Source organism: Lynx rufus, unplaced genomic scaffold (genome assembly GCF_022079265.1).
Source record: "Lynx rufus isolate CCGP_SWC_20201006 ecotype Redwood Valley unplaced genomic scaffold, mLynRuf1.p SCAF_7, whole genome shotgun sequence".
NCBI lineage: Eukaryota > Metazoa > Chordata > Mammalia > Carnivora > Felidae > Lynx > Lynx rufus.
The window spans coordinates 4,652,471-4,669,870 of NW_025814889.1; the positions used below are offsets into that span (position 1 = coordinate 4,652,471).

At 41.4% G+C, this 17,400-nt stretch overlaps 1 protein-coding gene across 2 annotated transcripts in view; it reads left to right on the plus strand.

The window, feature by feature from the left end:
* Window positions 1-16,062, plus strand: part of NET1 (neuroepithelial cell transforming 1) — a 52,543-nt gene extending 36,481 nt beyond the window's left edge. Inside the window, exons 1-10 of one of the 2 annotated variants that reach the window (XM_047066298.1) lie at window positions 3,133-3,354; window positions 9,214-9,321; window positions 9,757-9,924; window positions 10,320-10,382; window positions 10,661-10,757; window positions 10,896-10,972; window positions 11,679-11,936; window positions 12,366-12,536; window positions 13,677-13,863; window positions 14,196-16,062. In XM_047066298.1, coding sequence (XP_046922254.1) covers window positions 3,262-3,354; window positions 9,214-9,321; window positions 9,757-9,924; window positions 10,320-10,382; window positions 10,661-10,757; window positions 10,896-10,972; window positions 11,679-11,936; window positions 12,366-12,536; window positions 13,677-13,863; window positions 14,196-14,587 — 1,614 coding nt within the window. In that variant the 5' untranslated portion in view covers window positions 3,133-3,261 and the 3' untranslated portion in view covers window positions 14,588-16,062. Of the gene's footprint in view, window positions 1-3,132; window positions 3,355-9,213; window positions 9,322-9,756; window positions 9,925-10,319; window positions 10,383-10,660; window positions 10,758-10,895; window positions 10,973-11,678; window positions 11,937-12,365; window positions 12,537-13,676; window positions 13,864-14,195 lie in introns of those variants that run through there. The other variant, XM_047066297.1, reaches the window with a different exon arrangement.
* The last annotated feature ends 1,338 nt before the right edge of the window (window positions 16,063-17,400 follow it).

Sequence of the window (17,400 nt, forward strand, 5' to 3'; positions counted from 1 at the left end):
CTGCAGGAGAGAAATGAGAGGAATCTCTTCTCATTATCTTGGCCTTACCTCTGTCAGAACTAGACAGAAAAACAGTGGAGAGAGATGTCAGGGAAGAGACCATGAGATCACCCTTGCAGCTTCTTTCCTAACTGTCAGCTGTGTGCTGGCCTTACCTCTGTCAGAACTAGACAGAAAAACAGTGGAGAGAGATGTCAGGGAAGAGACCATGAGATCACCCTTGCAGCTTCTTTCCTAACTGTCAGCTGTGTGCAAGCCCCGCATCCCCTTATGAGGCTCAGTGACCATCAGGTTTTGGCCTCGCTTGCATCATTTTTGGGCCAACGTAGCCAACGAAACCAGACTGCTGGGTTCTAGCCCGGCCCCTCTCTAGCTCTGAGAGCTCGAGCAGGTGCGTGTTGCCCACGATCGCTCGGTGTTCCACTCTCATGCTGCATGGTGCTGTCTGCACAGCCGCTCCCGAGGCCAGCTACGTCACCCACACGCGTGATCAGGGGGTCAGGTAACGAAGGGTAGACGGCGAAATATTCGCAGTCACCATTAGTTTTTTAAAAAGGCTCAGAGCCAAAAGATGAATTACCATCATCTTGAACACAAATTACATTGGTGTTTGCAGAGAGAAGAGCAGCACCGATGCCTCCTGCAGCCCTTCGTGGGTTGTTTTCTGCAGATTGTCATCATACGTGGTCTGTGCCGACTATTTCTTCTGCTCTCTTCACTCTTCAGCCTCTGTAATTGATCTCCTGTCCTCAGCCCACTGAACCAGCACACTCGAGGTCCTCATAAAACACGTCAGTACCAAATCCATGAGTCTTTTCTTACCCTTCTTAACCTCTTTGCTCAATGAACACCTTTTCGTCTGCTGGCATCTTGTTACGTTTCTTTTCTGCTGACTTTTCCTTTTGCAAAAGTCTTCTTCCCTTGGCGTTTCTCCAAAGTTGGATCCTTGGGCCCTTGTTCTTTTTGTCCAGATTTTTTCTCCCAAGCATCTCATTCACCCATAGCTTCCACTCTGATCCCTGTGTATGTGACTCCCCAGGCTAAATCTGCCCTCTGGCCTCTTCCAAGTCCTTGTCCAGCAGTTCCAAGTCCTAGCTCAGTTTTTTCATTTCTTGCCCCACCTCAGACTCAGATCTAAAATGAAAGTCTGAATTCTCTTTCAGAGCTCATTCTTCCTCATTTCTTTATATGCATTAACTGTTACCCCTCCTAACTTTAAAATTGTAGGCACCTCTGACTTGTGCAACATACCCTTTTCCTTTCCCACTGTCCCTGCCTTAGCGCCAAGTTCTTGATACTGGATTGTGCTTTTTGCATTATGTGTCCAGTCACCTTTCGAAGCCTCTGAAATGCCAGCTTACAATTTAACTTTCAGTATCTGTCACCTACTCAGTAAAATCCTCTGCTCATCCCTGTTTACCCACAGCCCGTGACCACAGTCTGGGTGCTCACTCCTTCATGCTCTTTTGGGAAAGCCTTGCACTTTTCCCTTACCTGGACCTGGGAAGAACATAACATGGCCTTCCAGGTACCACTCAAATAACATCTTACAGCCTCTCCTGTAGCATCTTTCCCAGCCCCTTCTCCCCCCGGAAAACTGCCAGAAGTGGTTCTCCTGAACTCCTGTGGCACTCACCAGCTAACTGTACCACTTCGGAATTTTCGCAAGCTTTTATTATCTCTTTGTGTAGGCGAGTTTTACATAATGGTCTGCTAGTACTTTAGAGCAGATGTGAAACCTACTTTTTGTATCCCCCACATAATCTAAAATAGTGCCTTCCACATAGATTTCTCAGACTTCTCTCGTCCTAATAAATCCTAAGAATAGAATTTTTTTTTTTGCAAATCACTGGCATCATCTTCATAGTAGCATCTAGTTAAGATAAAATCCTACCTTTCAAGATAGAATACAGTGCTTTCTGTTGAGGAAGAAAATCTTCTTAGCACACCTACCAAACCATCATAAGCAGTGCTTTTCCCCAGAGGAAAGGATTTTGACTACAAAGTTGGAGACTGTCACTGGCACGTGACTTAGGGCAAGTTAATTCACCTCTGCGAACCTCCTTGCTCTGTCTGTAAGGTGCAAGACATTTTAAGTAGCTCTCGTGAGTTTTTTTAAATTTCTTTAAATGTTTATTTCTGAGAAAAAGAAAGAGTGTGAGCAGGGGAGGGGCAGAGAGAGAGGGAGACACAGAATCTGAAGCAGGATCCAGGCTCTCAGGTGCCAGCACAGAGCCCAATGCGGGGCTCGAACTCATGAACCAGGAGAACATGACCTGAGCCGAAGTCTGACGCTTAACCCCTGAGCCACCCAGGTTCCCCAGTCTTGTGATTCTTTTAGGACTATATCAAGATCAGTTAATTCAGAATGGAGAAGGACCCTGCTATTAGAACGAAATCACCTTTTTTTTTCTATTTATGTTAGAAAACATGTTACACAGATACAAAGTTTTTAAAACATAACAGAAAAAAAATATCTGCCTCCAAGTCTGAGAAATGCTGAACTTTAACATCTTAGGTGGCCCAGTTCTTTACCCACCGCCCTGTGGAAGAGTTACGTTAGGAACGGAAGGAACTGAAGTGTGCTCACTGCCAGTCTTAACAAAAAATGGTGGCAACTGGTGGAAAAGCTTAATCTCACAGTTTTGAATATGCTTGCACTAAAAGGACCCTGAATAGTCAGGCTTTTCTTTGGTATATGCACTTAACTCTGAATTACAGTTTTCTTACTTGAAGTCGTCAAGTTGTCCATACTGAATTCCTTTCTAGGAAATAGGGTTTACAGGAAAAGTATCCCTGTCTGTGGCTAAGTCCTAGAGTAGGTAACGTAGATCAGCAATTAGTTGCCCTTCCGGAATGCTTTTTAAATCAGGAAAAGCCTTCCATTAACCCAGTTTCCTTGAACCTTCCCGTCTTACTGGAGAAATTCCCAACCTCTTAGAAAGCTCTCTCCTGCGCAGAGAAAAGGGAGAAGCCTAGGTGCGCCCAGCAGTCAGTTAACTGGGGTCACGTGGCCGTAGGTGCCCGCCCACCGGAGCCGGTCCGCGGTGGGCCCCGCCCCCGGAGCCTGGAGGTCCGGGCGCCTGCTCGGTGCCGCTGGCAGAAGCGGTCGTCTCCACCGCCGGGACGGGCCTGGGCAGATGGCTGCCTGGGGGTGCCGAGCACTCGGAGGACCAGTCTGTGTGCCGGAGTAGGGCTTCGCTGTAGGGCTCGCTCGCATGTGGATTAACTCCAGAGGTTTTAGGGGATACTTGGGAAAGCATGGTGGCTCATGATGAGATTGGAGGTCTCCTGCCTATTAAAAGGACTATCCGAGTCCTGGATGTTAATAATCAGTCCTTCAGAGAACAAGAGGTAAGACCGAAAGAAAACTTAAGCCAGAGGAATGTTTTCTGATTCCACGGAACTTTTAAGATTTTTAACGATATGATTTTAAACTTAACTTTTGATCTGAGTGTTGAAATACGTGATTTTTATGCAAGTGGGAAACGCGTCTGGCTCTATGGCTTAAGTTTAGAAACTACTGTGCGGATAGGTTTAGATGCAGCACAGCTTGAGTGTGCACAAATTTCTACAGAAAGAAAAAGATTGTGAGTGTGCACGCTGCTAAATTTGGTTAAATTGGTCGCTTTTCTGATGCTTAACACATTGTTCTTTTTAACTTGCAGTTAGATTACCTAGTCTGAGGAACTGCTTTATAGGGTAAAAGGAAAATAAGAATCCCTTCCTTGCAAGTTCACACTCGTGAACAAATTGCAACCAAAATGCTATCAGACCTAGTGCTTATTTTTATTTTTCCTTCCACATCTAATAAATTTGTTGTGTGCAGTTTTTTGTTTTGTTTTTTGGTGTTTTTTTTTAGAAAGAAAAATACGTTAGAACATTTAGACCATTGAATCATTACTTAGGTACTTCTCCCCTCTTAGCTTTAATCGTCTAAAGTCACTGCGGTTTTTAAAAGTCTTTATGAACATTTATCAAAATAAATCATGATTTTCGTGCCATTTTATTTAATTTTGACAACTGATTTAATCTTACATGGATATTCTATTTATACTGGTTACTACAATATATATACTGTATGGTATATATACTGTCTTCTCACTTACGTGATAGAAATAGTGTTCCTGGGGGCGCCTGGGTGGCTCAGTCGGTTGGCGGTCGTACTCTTGATCTCAGCTCAGGGCTTGCTCTCAGGGTGATGAGTTCAAGGCTAGCTTTGGACTCCACACTGGGTGTGGAGCCTACTTTAAAAAAAAAAAAAGAAAGAAAGAAAGAAAAGAAATACTGTTCCTGTACTCAATTAACTATATACTACTTTTTTTTTTTTTTTTTAATGAGCAGCAAGCAAAAGTTTATTCTAGCCTAAGATAAGATCACAAAGTAAGAATAGTATGAAAGCTCTCTTTACAGAGAGGGGGCATTCCAAAGCGATGCCCCAGTTGACTACATACTTCTTGTCTCAATTGTGGTGATAGTTTGTGGCTGTGTACTTCTATCAGAACTTACCAAATTATACATTTTAAAAATGTGCAGTTTATTGTGTACCTCAGTAAAGCTGTGTCTCATGCATACACCTTGTGGTAGTTAAAATAGCTGCCCACTTCAGGAATTGTGCTTTTGTTTGGTGTACTTTCAGCTTTGGTGTTTGTTATGGTTTTGGTTTTCGCTTTTATGTTTCAGTTTTCTCAAAATGTGTAAGCATTTCCTTTGAGAAGAGCAAGTCCTACAGGGTCATCAGTGTAAATACTGAAACTGATCGTATTTCGGACCATCAAGAACTAGCCTTTTTTGTTGGTATCAGACACTGGCCATGTTACTGGCACACCTTTATTCCAAAGATGAAAAACAACAGGAGTGTTGTCAGGTTTTTAGTACTAGCAGTAACAGCCTTAAATAAATGATTAAATTTGACTAAAAAAAATTTCTATTACTAAGTAGAAAGGGAAGAAATCCTATGTGATCTTAACTCTTTTATCTTTTTATAAATAATTTTTTCTTTTCAGTTTTCTTATTTTAAAGCTCTTGCCAAATAGAGGAAAAGGTTATTCATCCAATAAACCAAATAAAACCCAGGTTTAATACTTTTTTTTTCTTTTTAACTATGGTTTTGTTTTTTTGTTTTTTTTAAGTAAGTGCGCCCAGTGTGGGGCTGGAACTCACAACCCCAAGATCAAGAGTCACACGCTCTACCGACTGAGCCAGCCAGGCGCCCCATACTGTATTTTTTTTTAAGTGCCTTGATTTGGTTGACGGTGGAAGAGACCTTTCTATCCTATCCTCTTTTGTGACATCATTAGTAGAAAAAAACCTTTCTCCAAAAAAAAAAAAAAAAGACTGAGTTCACAACAGAATTTTTCTATGTTTTTGCTTTTATATGCAAGATACATCTCAGTAAGAGACTTCAAATCCATCTTAACAATTTTCTGTTTACAACTGGGTTATTAAAATAAATTGATTAAAAACTCAGTGTAAGAGTAGATATCCTAAAATAAAAGAATGCGTGCAATTGCCTGGCTAAACTAGATAGTCTGGTTAAAACCTAACCTAAATAAACAACATAAATTTATGTTCGAGGGTATTGGGGTATTTTTCCATTTCAGTGAACTTTGGCCCTGGTGAGAGGTTGGCTCCAGTAGAAAGCTCTTGAGTGTATAAAACTTGTTGGTATTCTTTGTTTATTCGCGTAGATTTTCAGATTGTCTTTGGAGGAGGGTGCATAGTTTCCCCATCTGCACTCATTCTTAAGCTTTTTGTATTCACTGTAACACTGTTAACAAACAGCACTCCAGAACAAAAATAACAGCAGTAACGAAACCGTTATGTAAGCCTTATTTTGAGCGATGGTAAGAAAGGTAAGACCCTACCCTCTCTTCCTTCATCACCTCCGAACACTGGGCCTGCTTTCTGTGTGTGCAGAGCGGCGCACGTGGGTGTAATACCAGTTCTCGAAAAACTTGGTCTTTGAAATAGTTTTGTGACAGTGCACATGTTTAGGTTCTTAATAACCAAGCCAAGATCATTAAAATGGTTCATCTGGACCTCTAAAGAAAAACTCCTTTTGGTTATAGCTTACATAGGCCAAATCCTATGTTTCTAAAAGGGAGGTTTTTGTCCAAGCCTTCAGGGTGACCCTATAACATAATAGAGGAAGGTCTAATCCATATCACTTTTCCACAAAAGTTTTCTGTATATTTTTCTCAAATACTGTATGTGTATCCTAGAACCAGAAGTGAGCCATATTCAGCGTTACGACTTTACGTTTCAGCTACACTTTATAAGTTACTAAAATTTTTCATACTCTTGAAATACGTATGTTAAAAGTTTGTGTTGTGTCTCCTGAATATTTATCATCTATGTCCTTTTAGTAAGGCAGTAAGGCCTTTACTTTTGGATCCCCAGAAACGTGTGAAAAGTACAGAGGTGTCCTCCCCTCCCCGCCCCCCACACCCCAACCCATATTTCCTGATTTAGTGCCGTACTTACAGGGACGTTTGAAGAGTCTCCTACTTGAGTGACTGAGCTAGCCTGCACTCTTACCAAGACATTTTAGATGAGGTAAACTCAGGAGACTACCATATCCTCTGAAGATGTCACATCCATGGCCTTCTGAAGGGCTGCAGAACATACTTAACCAGCACATACTGCTTCTGCGCATTAATAACTTGCCACCCTAAATAGACCACGTAAACAAAATCTATATCAATTTCAGAAAGATGCTTTAGATATATCTACATTTAATTATCTGAATCTAAATTCTGTAGTTTAAACCTTAAATACCACATAATTTTGAGTTCCTAGGAAATTAACAGTTGAACATAACTGATCCTATAAAGAAAAGGATTTTTTATCATTAGCTTGATGTTGTGTAATAAAATAGATACCAAAAATCTTTTCCTCCCATCCGAACTAACTCTTCTTTTCAAATTCATTGGGAAGAGCACCTTCCAAAGACGCTTTAAATTGAAATTAAATATTTTGTGACTTAGCAGAAAGTCAACTTTGTTCTGCTTTAAACGGGGAAGAGGAATTAACCTCTGTTTCCAAGAAGGAACAGAACTTTCTGACAGCTGCTTTGTTTCTAGTTACCATTGGCCTGTCTTACTTTGTGAGGAGGTAATTATATCTCTGTTCAAACAGAAGACTCTTTGTGCCGTCTTCACTAAATGGAAAGGAATGCCTCGTGCAGGACCTTCTGTCGTGCATGTGTCACTTGAGTCTTGCACAGATGTGCGTTGGAAAGGCGTTCGCACATGTCCTTGGCCTCACAGTGCGCCTGTCATTTTCCTACGTATCTTGAAGGTTTCTTTTTTAGTGCATTTAACATTTGCACGTGAGTGGTTTTGTATTCAAAGTTTTACTTTAGGATTAATCCTTTTGGTGGGGGAGGGTCGGTTTACAACACTACCTCTTACGTCCTTCAAAGACCTGCTCTGATTCTCTCCACAGCCTCCTCACTCCGTAAGTCACGCTCCCTTCTGGTACGTGTGTACCTGTGCGTGTGTAGCTGCGGGTGTATACCTGCGGGAGCTGGCTCAGGTCTCCTTGCCTCACTGAATATTCAAATCATTGAAGCTTCTTTCTGGAGGATTTTGACTCTTTCTGCCATTTTGTTCTTCATTTATGCTAAGGGAATTATTTTTACTCCATTTTCTGACCCCTTACTTTAGTCATATCAAAGAATTTTTAGAAAGAATTTTCATCTGCCCGTTTTAAATGCTAATTTTTAAGTGTTGTCTTTATCTTTAATTTTAATTTTATTTTCAAGTGTGTATTTAATCGTATGTCCTTCTGAACTGTCAGCAGAGTTATTTTGTCAAGTGTGCCACAATTGTCAAAAGCACCAAATACAAACAAATAATTACACCCCTCAGACATGAAAAAGCTAGAGCTGTGGTATGATCTGATGTCCTTTATTTCAGGACCTTTATGAGTCACCTGATGGTATGCCTCCATTTTCCTAGAAGTAAAGTGAGAGTAATACAAGCTGTAAAAAGCCTTGAGATCCTTGAATATCAAGTGATGTTTGCTAACCTATTACAAACAATACATGTAGAACAATAAGTATTTCTTCTAAAATTGTATATATTTTTCCTTTAAGTGAATAAATTGTTTGAGAGCGAACCTAATTATTCCAAAATCCCAGTGTTTGTGTACTAAGTGGAAATATTTCTCAGAATGTTAGTAATAGCAGAAATTTCATGTGTTCCAGGCCCCGTTCAAGCCACTTAAACATATCTTACTTACTCTTCATAACAACTCTGGGAGAGAAGGTCTAACATGAGCCCCGTTTTACAGATAAGAGAACCGAGGCCCAGGATATTCCCTAGCAAGGGCCAGAGCAGGCTTTGGACCCAGTCCATCTGCGTCCAGAGCCCGAGTGCCCGCCTAACCACCGTCCTGCCTCTGCTTGAATACAGGGACACTCGGCCTTCAGAGTTGACCCTTCCAGGGCAGAGATGTTTATTTAGAAGCTGATCCCTAACTGAAGTATTTAAGAATGAAGTGATACAGTGTCTGGGATTTGCTGTAAAATAGGTGAAGCAAAGTCTTACATCGAAAACTGTCGAAGCTGAGTGATAAGCACGTGGGACCATTATGCTGCTTCTCAGTTTTGTGTATATTTGAAATTTTTCATAATAATCAGGTACTTTTTAAAAGTGACTGAATGAACTAAACTAAAAAGTTCTATGGGATTCTGGAATCTAATTCATTTTAGTTTTTCTTTTGTTAATGATAATATTCTGTTCTCAAAGTGATACTCACCTGGCCTTTCTCATGCCCTTTATTTTTTTCATAATTGACTGTTACTCATTAGTGTTCTTAGCATTTTAACAATAGAGGACAACATTCAGGACACACCTGGGTGGCTCAGCCAGTTGAGCGTCCAGCTCTTGATTTCGGCTCAGGTCATGATCCCAGAGTCATGGGATTGAGCCCCACGCAGACTCCACGCGGAGTATGGAGTCTGCTTGAGATTCTGTCTCCCTCTGCCCTTCTCTTATGCACACTCACACACACACGTGCTCTCTCGCGCTCTCTAAAATAAAATAATAAACTTTAAAAGGACTACATTCATTTCCAGAGTTCCATATTGCTGCGTTTTATAATGTACAAATACTGGTTTTTTGAGAGTGTTCGACTTTGTCCAAGCTTGTTGGAAACCATTATACCTGAACACACATTTAGCGTAACCTGTTTTTGTTTTTACAGGAGCCAAGCAATAAAAGAGTTCGACCTCTCGCCCGGGTCACATCCTTGGCAAACTTGATCTCTCCTGTAAGAAATGGAGCAGTCCGACGCTTTGGTCAAACAATTCAGGTAAGCAGGGGTGGGGCTAGGAGGTGAGTAACGTAGGAAGGGGGCTTTTCAGAGAAGCCTAAATTTGTGTTTTCCTTTGAGTTGTACAAACAGTTTTACACTATTCTATTTAAACATACATTTTTTTAACATGCTGATAAGGAATATTTTTACCAGAACAGTATTTACATAACCTCATTATATTAAGTTACATCTTATGTCACAGCAGAGTCTTAAATAGTTTTTATCCCCAAGAGGTAATTCTGACGGATAATATTTTAGAATGATAGATTGAAGCTTGGGCAGATAATTGTTTTATGCATTGAGAAATCTCAGAACTTTGTTTTTAATTTGTCTTTCCAATTTTTTTTTTTTAAAAAGAAGAGAATAATTACTATCTCCTTTAAATCTTCTCTTTTGTTCACCTCTTTTTTTTTTTGTTTCTTTACTTTTAAGTCATTTACCCTTCGTGGTGACAGCAGATCCCCGGCTTCTGCCCAGAAGTCATCGAGCAGATCAACAGCCCCCACACCTTCCAAAAGGAGAAGCAGTGTGCTGTGGTCCGAGATGCTGGACGTCAGCATGAAGGAGTCTTTAACTACCAAAGAAATCAAACGTCAGGAGGTGAGCTAGCATTCAACTAAGAAATCCGTCTCATACTAAAAAATCGTCTTTTTTTTAAACGTAGGTTTTCAGAAGAATAGCAAACTAATGCCTAAGGCAAACTCAGCTTGCATTTTTATATTTGAGTGCTAATTCGTAACACATGCTGAGCAGGAACACCGTATTGGGTGGTGGTCATCAAAGTTAACTCTGATGGGGTCAAAGTTCTAAAGCGTGTGGCAACCACTTAATGGAGATTCCATTCTGAATTCTGGTTTTCAGATTGAGTCCCTTTAAAGAGCGCTATTCATAACTTCAGTTAAATAATTCATGATAAGTATCAATTGTATATAATTTTCCTTTCTCGAAGGAATGACCTACAGTGTTTGCTGGATTTTTTTTTTTTTTTTTTTTAGGCAATATATGAAATGTCCCGAGGTGAACAGGATTTAATTGAGGATCTCAAGCTTGCAAGAAAGGTCAGTAAATAACTTTTTATCATGTGCTCTAGTTTTAAAAAACTTTATTTAACAAATTATAAAGGATAAAACCTTCTTCTATAGTTTCACATCTCTTCAAATATGAATATCAGTAGAGCTTGTTTGAGTATTAACATATACTTTAGTTTCTTTGATGTGTAATAAATGAAATCCACGCTAGCTTTTATGTAGTCAGTCATGCTTGTGTTCAAGAAGGTCTCTCATCGTGTTTTATTTGCTTGATCGCTTTGCATGACTCACTTTTCCCCCTCTGATAGGCCTACCATGACCCCATGTTAAAGCTGTCTATTATGTCAGAGGAGGAACTCACCCAGATATTTGGTGATTTGGACGCTTACATACCTCTCCATGAAGGTAAGATACGCCATTGAATTCTCATTGGTATCTGAACAGCATTAGCAGAAGTTGTTTTGAATCTGAACTTCTAACTTAGCGTGGAGTTATTTTTTTAAATGAGCGTATTATTGGTATCTCTGCCTTTTTCCACTTCAGATCTGTTGGCAAGAATAGCAGAAGCAACGAAACCTGGTGGAACAGTGGAGCAGATCGGTCACGTTCTTGTGAACTGGGTATGAAGTGAGCTGCTGACACCAGATAGTTTTTACATATATGCCATACTCCTCATCTGTGGCGAATACCAGGTCCATTGGGTCCACTGACTGAATTCAGAAGACAGATATACAAGGCATTAAAACTGAACAAAATTAGATAGCTGTAGGAAGTTAACAGTCTTGGCTTAAAAAGAGACTTCATGACTGATACGGGTTTGTTTGTTTTAAAAATATGATCCTCTTTGGGCACAGATCCCACATTACGTGTTTTACTGTTTCAGTTAACGTTTGAGTGCCTGCCAGATGACAGGTGCTATCGTAGGAGGGACCATGGGGGGTTCCGTGAGGAGAGACATCTCTACACTTACACTCTAGTGAGAGGACAGTCGGGAGCACGAGCAGTCCCAAGGTTGGTGGTGACGGTGGTAGAGGGACCCGCGGTGCCCTGGGAAAATGGAAGACTAGCATCCGGCCGAGGCTGGGAGAAGGCAGAGATCGTCGGTCTCCGGTTGGATGTAGCCAAACTGTAGGGAAATTAGGAAAGGATACTCTGATGTTGGCCCGGGATCCCATCCCACCCCTGTTACATCTGCAGGGAGGGCCTCACCGCTTATTAAAACTTTCAAGAATTAGCTATAAGACTTGTGTTGTTTTCACAGGCTTACTGATGGCCTAAATCACAACAGGAACTTACCGTACTGTGTTTTCGCTTCCTCTCCTTCAGTTGCCGGGCCTGAATGCCTACAAAGGCTACTGTAGTAACCAGTTGGCGGCCAAAGTTCTTCTTGATCAGAAGAAACAGGACCCGAGAGTCCAAGACTTCCTCCAGCGGTGTCTTGAGTCTCCCTTCAGTCGAAAACTAGATCTTTGGAGCTTCCTAGATATTCCTCGAAGCCGCCTGGTCAAATACCCTTTGCTATTAAAAGAAATTCTTAGACACACTCCAAAAGACCACCCTGATGTTCAGCTTCTGGAGGAAGCTGTAAGTCCAGTAGAAGATTCTTAACACTTTTCAAGTTTATACGTTAACTTGCCTTGGAAAGGTATATACAGTGGTGCTGTCAGACGTCACACGTATTGCCACACGGTGAAACGTTCTGCTCTTCTAGGCACCCGGGACGTTAGTACGCTAAGCAATAGAGAGACGTGTAATGCATTTTATAGTTATGTTTCAGGTAAAAGACTGGATTCTAATATCTGAGCCCTCCCACTAGCTAGCTGTGTGACTTTGGGCGGGTCACACAGTTTGGCTGAGGCTGTTTCATCTGTAAAATGCAGGGACTAACTGAATGATCGGATTTCTAGAGGCCATTCGAGCTTTATCCTGTCGTTTTAATATGTTTTAGGCCTGTAAGGAAACAGTTAAGTTAATGTGCTGAAAATGCTTCCTTGATTTCTTGATAATTTTTAGATACTGATAATACAAGGAGTTCTCTCTGATATCAACTTGAAGAAAGGTGAATCGGAATGCCAGTATTACATTGACAAACTGGAGTATCTGGACGAAAAGCAGAAAGACCCTAGAATTGAAGCAAGCAAAGTGCTGCTGTGCCACGGGGAACTGAAGAATAAAAGTGGACATGTGAGTGTGTTTGCACGCTAACACGAAGTGAGCGATTACCTTTATCTTCCTGCCGTATTTCATTTCTTCCGTGTAAATTATGAAGCAGGTTTGTAAAATTCATCACACAACGAAAGGTTACTGGTGTTTATTTTACGTTAACAGCTGTGGTAAAGCAGACTTTGGTTTCTGTTGTGACAGACTGACTTCAAATAAATGCCTTGGTGGAGAATGCTTAATAGTTGATTCTTTAGTTCTGAAGCATAAATCAACTTGTTTGCCCAGGGGTTCCTTTGGGAATGAATTACCAGTTTCCTAATAAAAGCGCATGTCCTTCAGAAAAATTTTTGAAGACTTCACAATGATGGAAGGAGCTGTTAGCACTACTGAACAACTTTCTACGGCAGAGGGAATGAAAGCAAACTTATTTTTTAAATATTGATTATAAAAGCGCCTGCTAGAACCAAGGATAAGCCTGGTGTGGTGTTTTTGTTCCGTTACGTGCTTTTCGGAAAGAAGCCCTTTTTTTTTCAGTTTATATTCTGATTCCAGGTAGTCAGCCCGCGGTGTATATCGGCTTCAGGTGCACAGTGCAGTGATTCCACAACTTCCTGCATCACCCGGGGCTCATCACGGGTGCCCTCCTGAATTCCCATCCACCCCACCCCGGGAAGCCCAGTTCATGAGCTGAGGTTCTTTTCAGAAAAAGTCGAAGCCCGACCTGTCTGATTTCTCTCGTGAGGCCTGACTGTTCTATAAAGGCTTACGGTTGTGCGGGACGAGGTAGAACCACTGGCACTGTCACCGGCTTGCGCTTTCCATCCTCACTTTGTTAGGAAACCGTGGTGCGGGGTACTGGTGTCTCCAGTCACGTTCCTGCCGGTGGGTCTCCGAGGTGCGTGGCGTTTACTCAGCTGCGGCTTAATCTGATGTTACCCACTGATAAAGATGGGTTCATACCGCGTGAGGTTCGAGCAGCTCTCCGCGTAGGACGTGCAGAGCCTAGCAGGCGCTGTGTTAGGAGGTCATTGGTAGGGCGATGGTAGTCCGTGAATTTGATGAAATTAGTAATGTCGAAGCAAGACATTTTCATAGTGGGTTTCAGGCACTTCAGATCACCGAGTTCCACGTTGAGGAAGTATTCGTTTCTTGTTTCTCCAGAAACTGCACATATTCCTGTTTCAAGACATCTTGGTTTTGACGCGGCCTGTTACACGAAATGAGCGTCACTCTTACCAGGTTTATCGGCAGCCGATCCCCGTCCAAGAGCTGGTCTTGGAAGACCTGCAGGATGGAGACGTGCGAATGGGAGGGTCCTTTCGAGGGGCTTTCGGCAACTCAGACAAAGGTACAGATGCAGAGTCTCAAGCCGTGTAAATACACGTAAGCTCAGAGCCTACGTGAATTGAGTCGTGGTCTCTAAGAATTCTGTCCCTGTACGAAACGTCTGAAATGAGGCGGATTCCCTTTTCCTGCGCCTGGTCCGCCCTCTGAGCGAGGCGCCGTGCTGCTCCCGCGCCAGCTCAGCCGGCCGGTCTGAGAAGTCGCGTGCGGGCCTCTCGTGACGTGTCCGCCTGACACACGTGCACCTGACGGAGCCGCTAGCACCCGTGTGAAAACGTATGATTTTATTCGCAGTCAACTTTTTAAAAGTCTTATTTACGTTTCTTATTCTTCCAGCTAAAAATATCTTTCGAGTTCGCTTCCAAGACCCGTGTCCGGGCCAGTCCCACACCCTGCAGGCCAACGACGTGTTCCACAAGCAGCAGTGGTTCAACTGCATCCGCACTGCCATCGCGCCCTTCCAGCCGGCCGCCGGCGCACCCCAGCCGCCCGCAGAAGGTGAGGAGAACACCCCCGCCGCCGCCGGGACCGCCGCGCTCCAGAGAAGGGCGTCCGTGGCCTCCGGTGTGACTCAGGTGGAAGTCGGCGGAGACGCTCCGGAGTGCGGCTCCCCGGGGCGCGCGCCAGATGACACGAAGGGTGCGAGAGCTCAGCAGACACGGTCTGGCTTCCGGAAGGCGAGGGACACAGCCCCGTTCGGTGGCAAACGGAAAGAGACTTTGGTATAAAGGAAGTTCTGTGTATTCACTGGTGGAGAGACTGTTTATTTATAAATGTGTACAGGTTTTTTTCGTGTAATGTGAGCGTGGGAGCGTCGCAGGGCTACTACTTACGACCGGTCCTAGCATTTTCTGTGTTTTCGGTTGGTTTTGGTTGTTCCTTTTTTTTTTTTTTTTTTAAATGGCAGCTAAAGATATACGCAGATTACTGTTAAACTGTAGCCCCCCCCCTTTTTTTTAAAGATGTTTTCCTCAGATTATTTAGAACATGCAAGCCTGGTATTTTTAATCAAATGAAATATTTATGAAATGGATTTTCTCTTTATTCTGCATTCATCGTGACTTTCTAATACCAACCAATTGTGATATTTACAATATTTGCTAAAACCTAAAGTTTTGCAAATATGGGATTTTACCAGTGTTTCTTTGATAAACTTTACATGCAACTAAAATCTATGTGGAATATGTTTGTAATATTTCAGAACTTAACACTGAAACATAAATTCCTTGGAAAACAAACCATAAGACTTAATTAAGTTTTCCATTGTATCAACTGGAATGCTTTATATTTGTTTTTCACTGCACATTCCTCATTTTTCATCCATTTAAACTGCCAAACACTTAATTTTTTTTAATTTGTAAAGTAGTTTTTAGTATTTGCTTTGATTTTTTTTTTTACTTCAATGCTTTTGCCTTTTCAATTGGCATGTCTTTAAAGTATTCTTCCTCTTTGATTAAAAATGTGTGTGTATGTGTGTGTGTGTGTGTATATATATATATATACATATATATATCTTTTTTTTAAATCAGTGACTTTACCAAGTGAAACCAAGCCATACTGTTTTTGAGCCAATTAAGAAAATTGCAGTTTTTTAAAGTGTAGCATTCAGAGTGGAGACCACACATGAAATGACTCCGTATATACTGAAAGAAAACTGCCATAAGGATTTTGTTAAAAGTTTTAGTGTTGTCTGAAAAGCAAGAGGGAAGGCAACTGACCGGTAATAAGTTTAAAAAAAAAAAAAAAGGGTCTAAGAGAGTAGTTTTGTCTTAAAGTAAAAATGTCTGGTTGTTCCAGAACATGAAAGGAGATAGTAAAAGCTAAACTCGAGGGTGTGTAGTAAGTTGTAGAAGGCTTGGGGGAAGTGAATTTAATTTGCCTTGGTTTACGGGTTTGAGAAGAAGCAATGAAATGTGTGAACATTTGACCATATTAGATCAGTTCTGGTGGATTTATTCATAAGAGGGAAAACGACTGATGGATCTTTTACTGTAAAATGTTTCTTGTTCAGATGAGGCCATAGTCTTTAAGCCCTGTGTCATGGCAGATTTCTAATGGTGATCAATTCCAGTAAATGTTGACTATTATGTGAACTATATCTGGCCAGTGGAAATGAAAATTGAAAAAGACTGTAAATAGATAATCCAAATGATGTCTCTGTATAAATGAATTATACAATTAAAAAAAAAAAGCACACACACAATCACCTTCAAAGGTTTCTTGGCTGGTGGATGTTGGGGGATATTTGCCAGGAAATGCTGGTACAGCAAAGAGATAATGGCAAGCCTCACAAAAGTTTCTAAAAATCGTATATAACCAAACCTTTGAAATGCACTGGGGAGTAAGGGAAAGATTGAATTATAAGGTCAAATTTTGTGCATCTTCTTAAACCATTTAGAATGCAGTGTAATCAGAAATAGCTGTTGGGAAAAAAAAAAAAAAAAAAAAGGGGGCGCCTGGGTGGCGCAGTCGGTTAAGCGTCCGACTTCAGCCAGGTCGCGATCTCGCGGTCCGTGAGTTCGAGCCCCGCGTCGGGCTCTGGGCTGATGGCTCGGAGCCTGGAGCCTGTTTCCGATTCTGTGTCTCCCTCTCTCTCTGCCCTTCCCCCGTTCATGCTCTGTCTCTCTCTGTCCCAAAAAAATAAATAAAAACGTTGAAAAAAAAAAAAAAAGAAATAGCTGTTGGATTGAAGATAGGTGGACATCTGGCCACTTTCTGGATATAATAGTAAAGCTAATAGCAAAGCATCCTGATGCATTTCAGATTTTGTCTTTTTTAAAGAATTTTTTTTTAATGTTTATTTTTGAGAGAGATGGTGTGAGCAGGTGAGGGGCAGCGAGGGAGACACAGCTGATTCAGATTTTAATTTAAGCATCTCAGGTTTCTAACTCTGGAAATGCAAAGTCAAAAGTATAGGTTACACCAACAGTCATGATCTAAAAAGTCAGCAAGATTTCGGATCATTTCTAGAGATGTTCTATAGAATATCATTCCTTCCAGAATCACCTTGATCAGCTTCTGAAGTTCTAGAGACAAGTTCAAATGCTGTTAATGGAACGATTTTTTATCAAAAACTGTTATCTCCCTTTGGTTCACTCAAGGGAGAAAATAAGACTCAGAAACTGGAATGAACACTTCAGAAATTACATCTGTATTTGAGACCATTTGATGATCTAGCCCAGTAGTTCTAAAACCAGTTTGGGCATCAGAATCACCCAGGAGTGGTTTTAAAAAATATATAAAGGTAAGTGGACCTATCCCCTAACTCCTCCCTGTACAAATACCCATTTCGCTGACTCAATATCTTGGGGGGGAAAGGGTGGTAAGAGTGAGGGCTGATGACTTATATTTGTAAACATTCCCTCCTAGTAATTCTGATACAGAGAATGCCTTGGGTCAGCACTTAGTAATCACTGATCTAGCCAAAAGATGTTATGTAAATGATATGTAATCAGTATTGGCATATATCAAACTTTTGGTTTGCCTTAAAATATTCAGGGTCTGTTAAGTAAGTGGTATTTCTTTTCTTTCCTAATTTTCT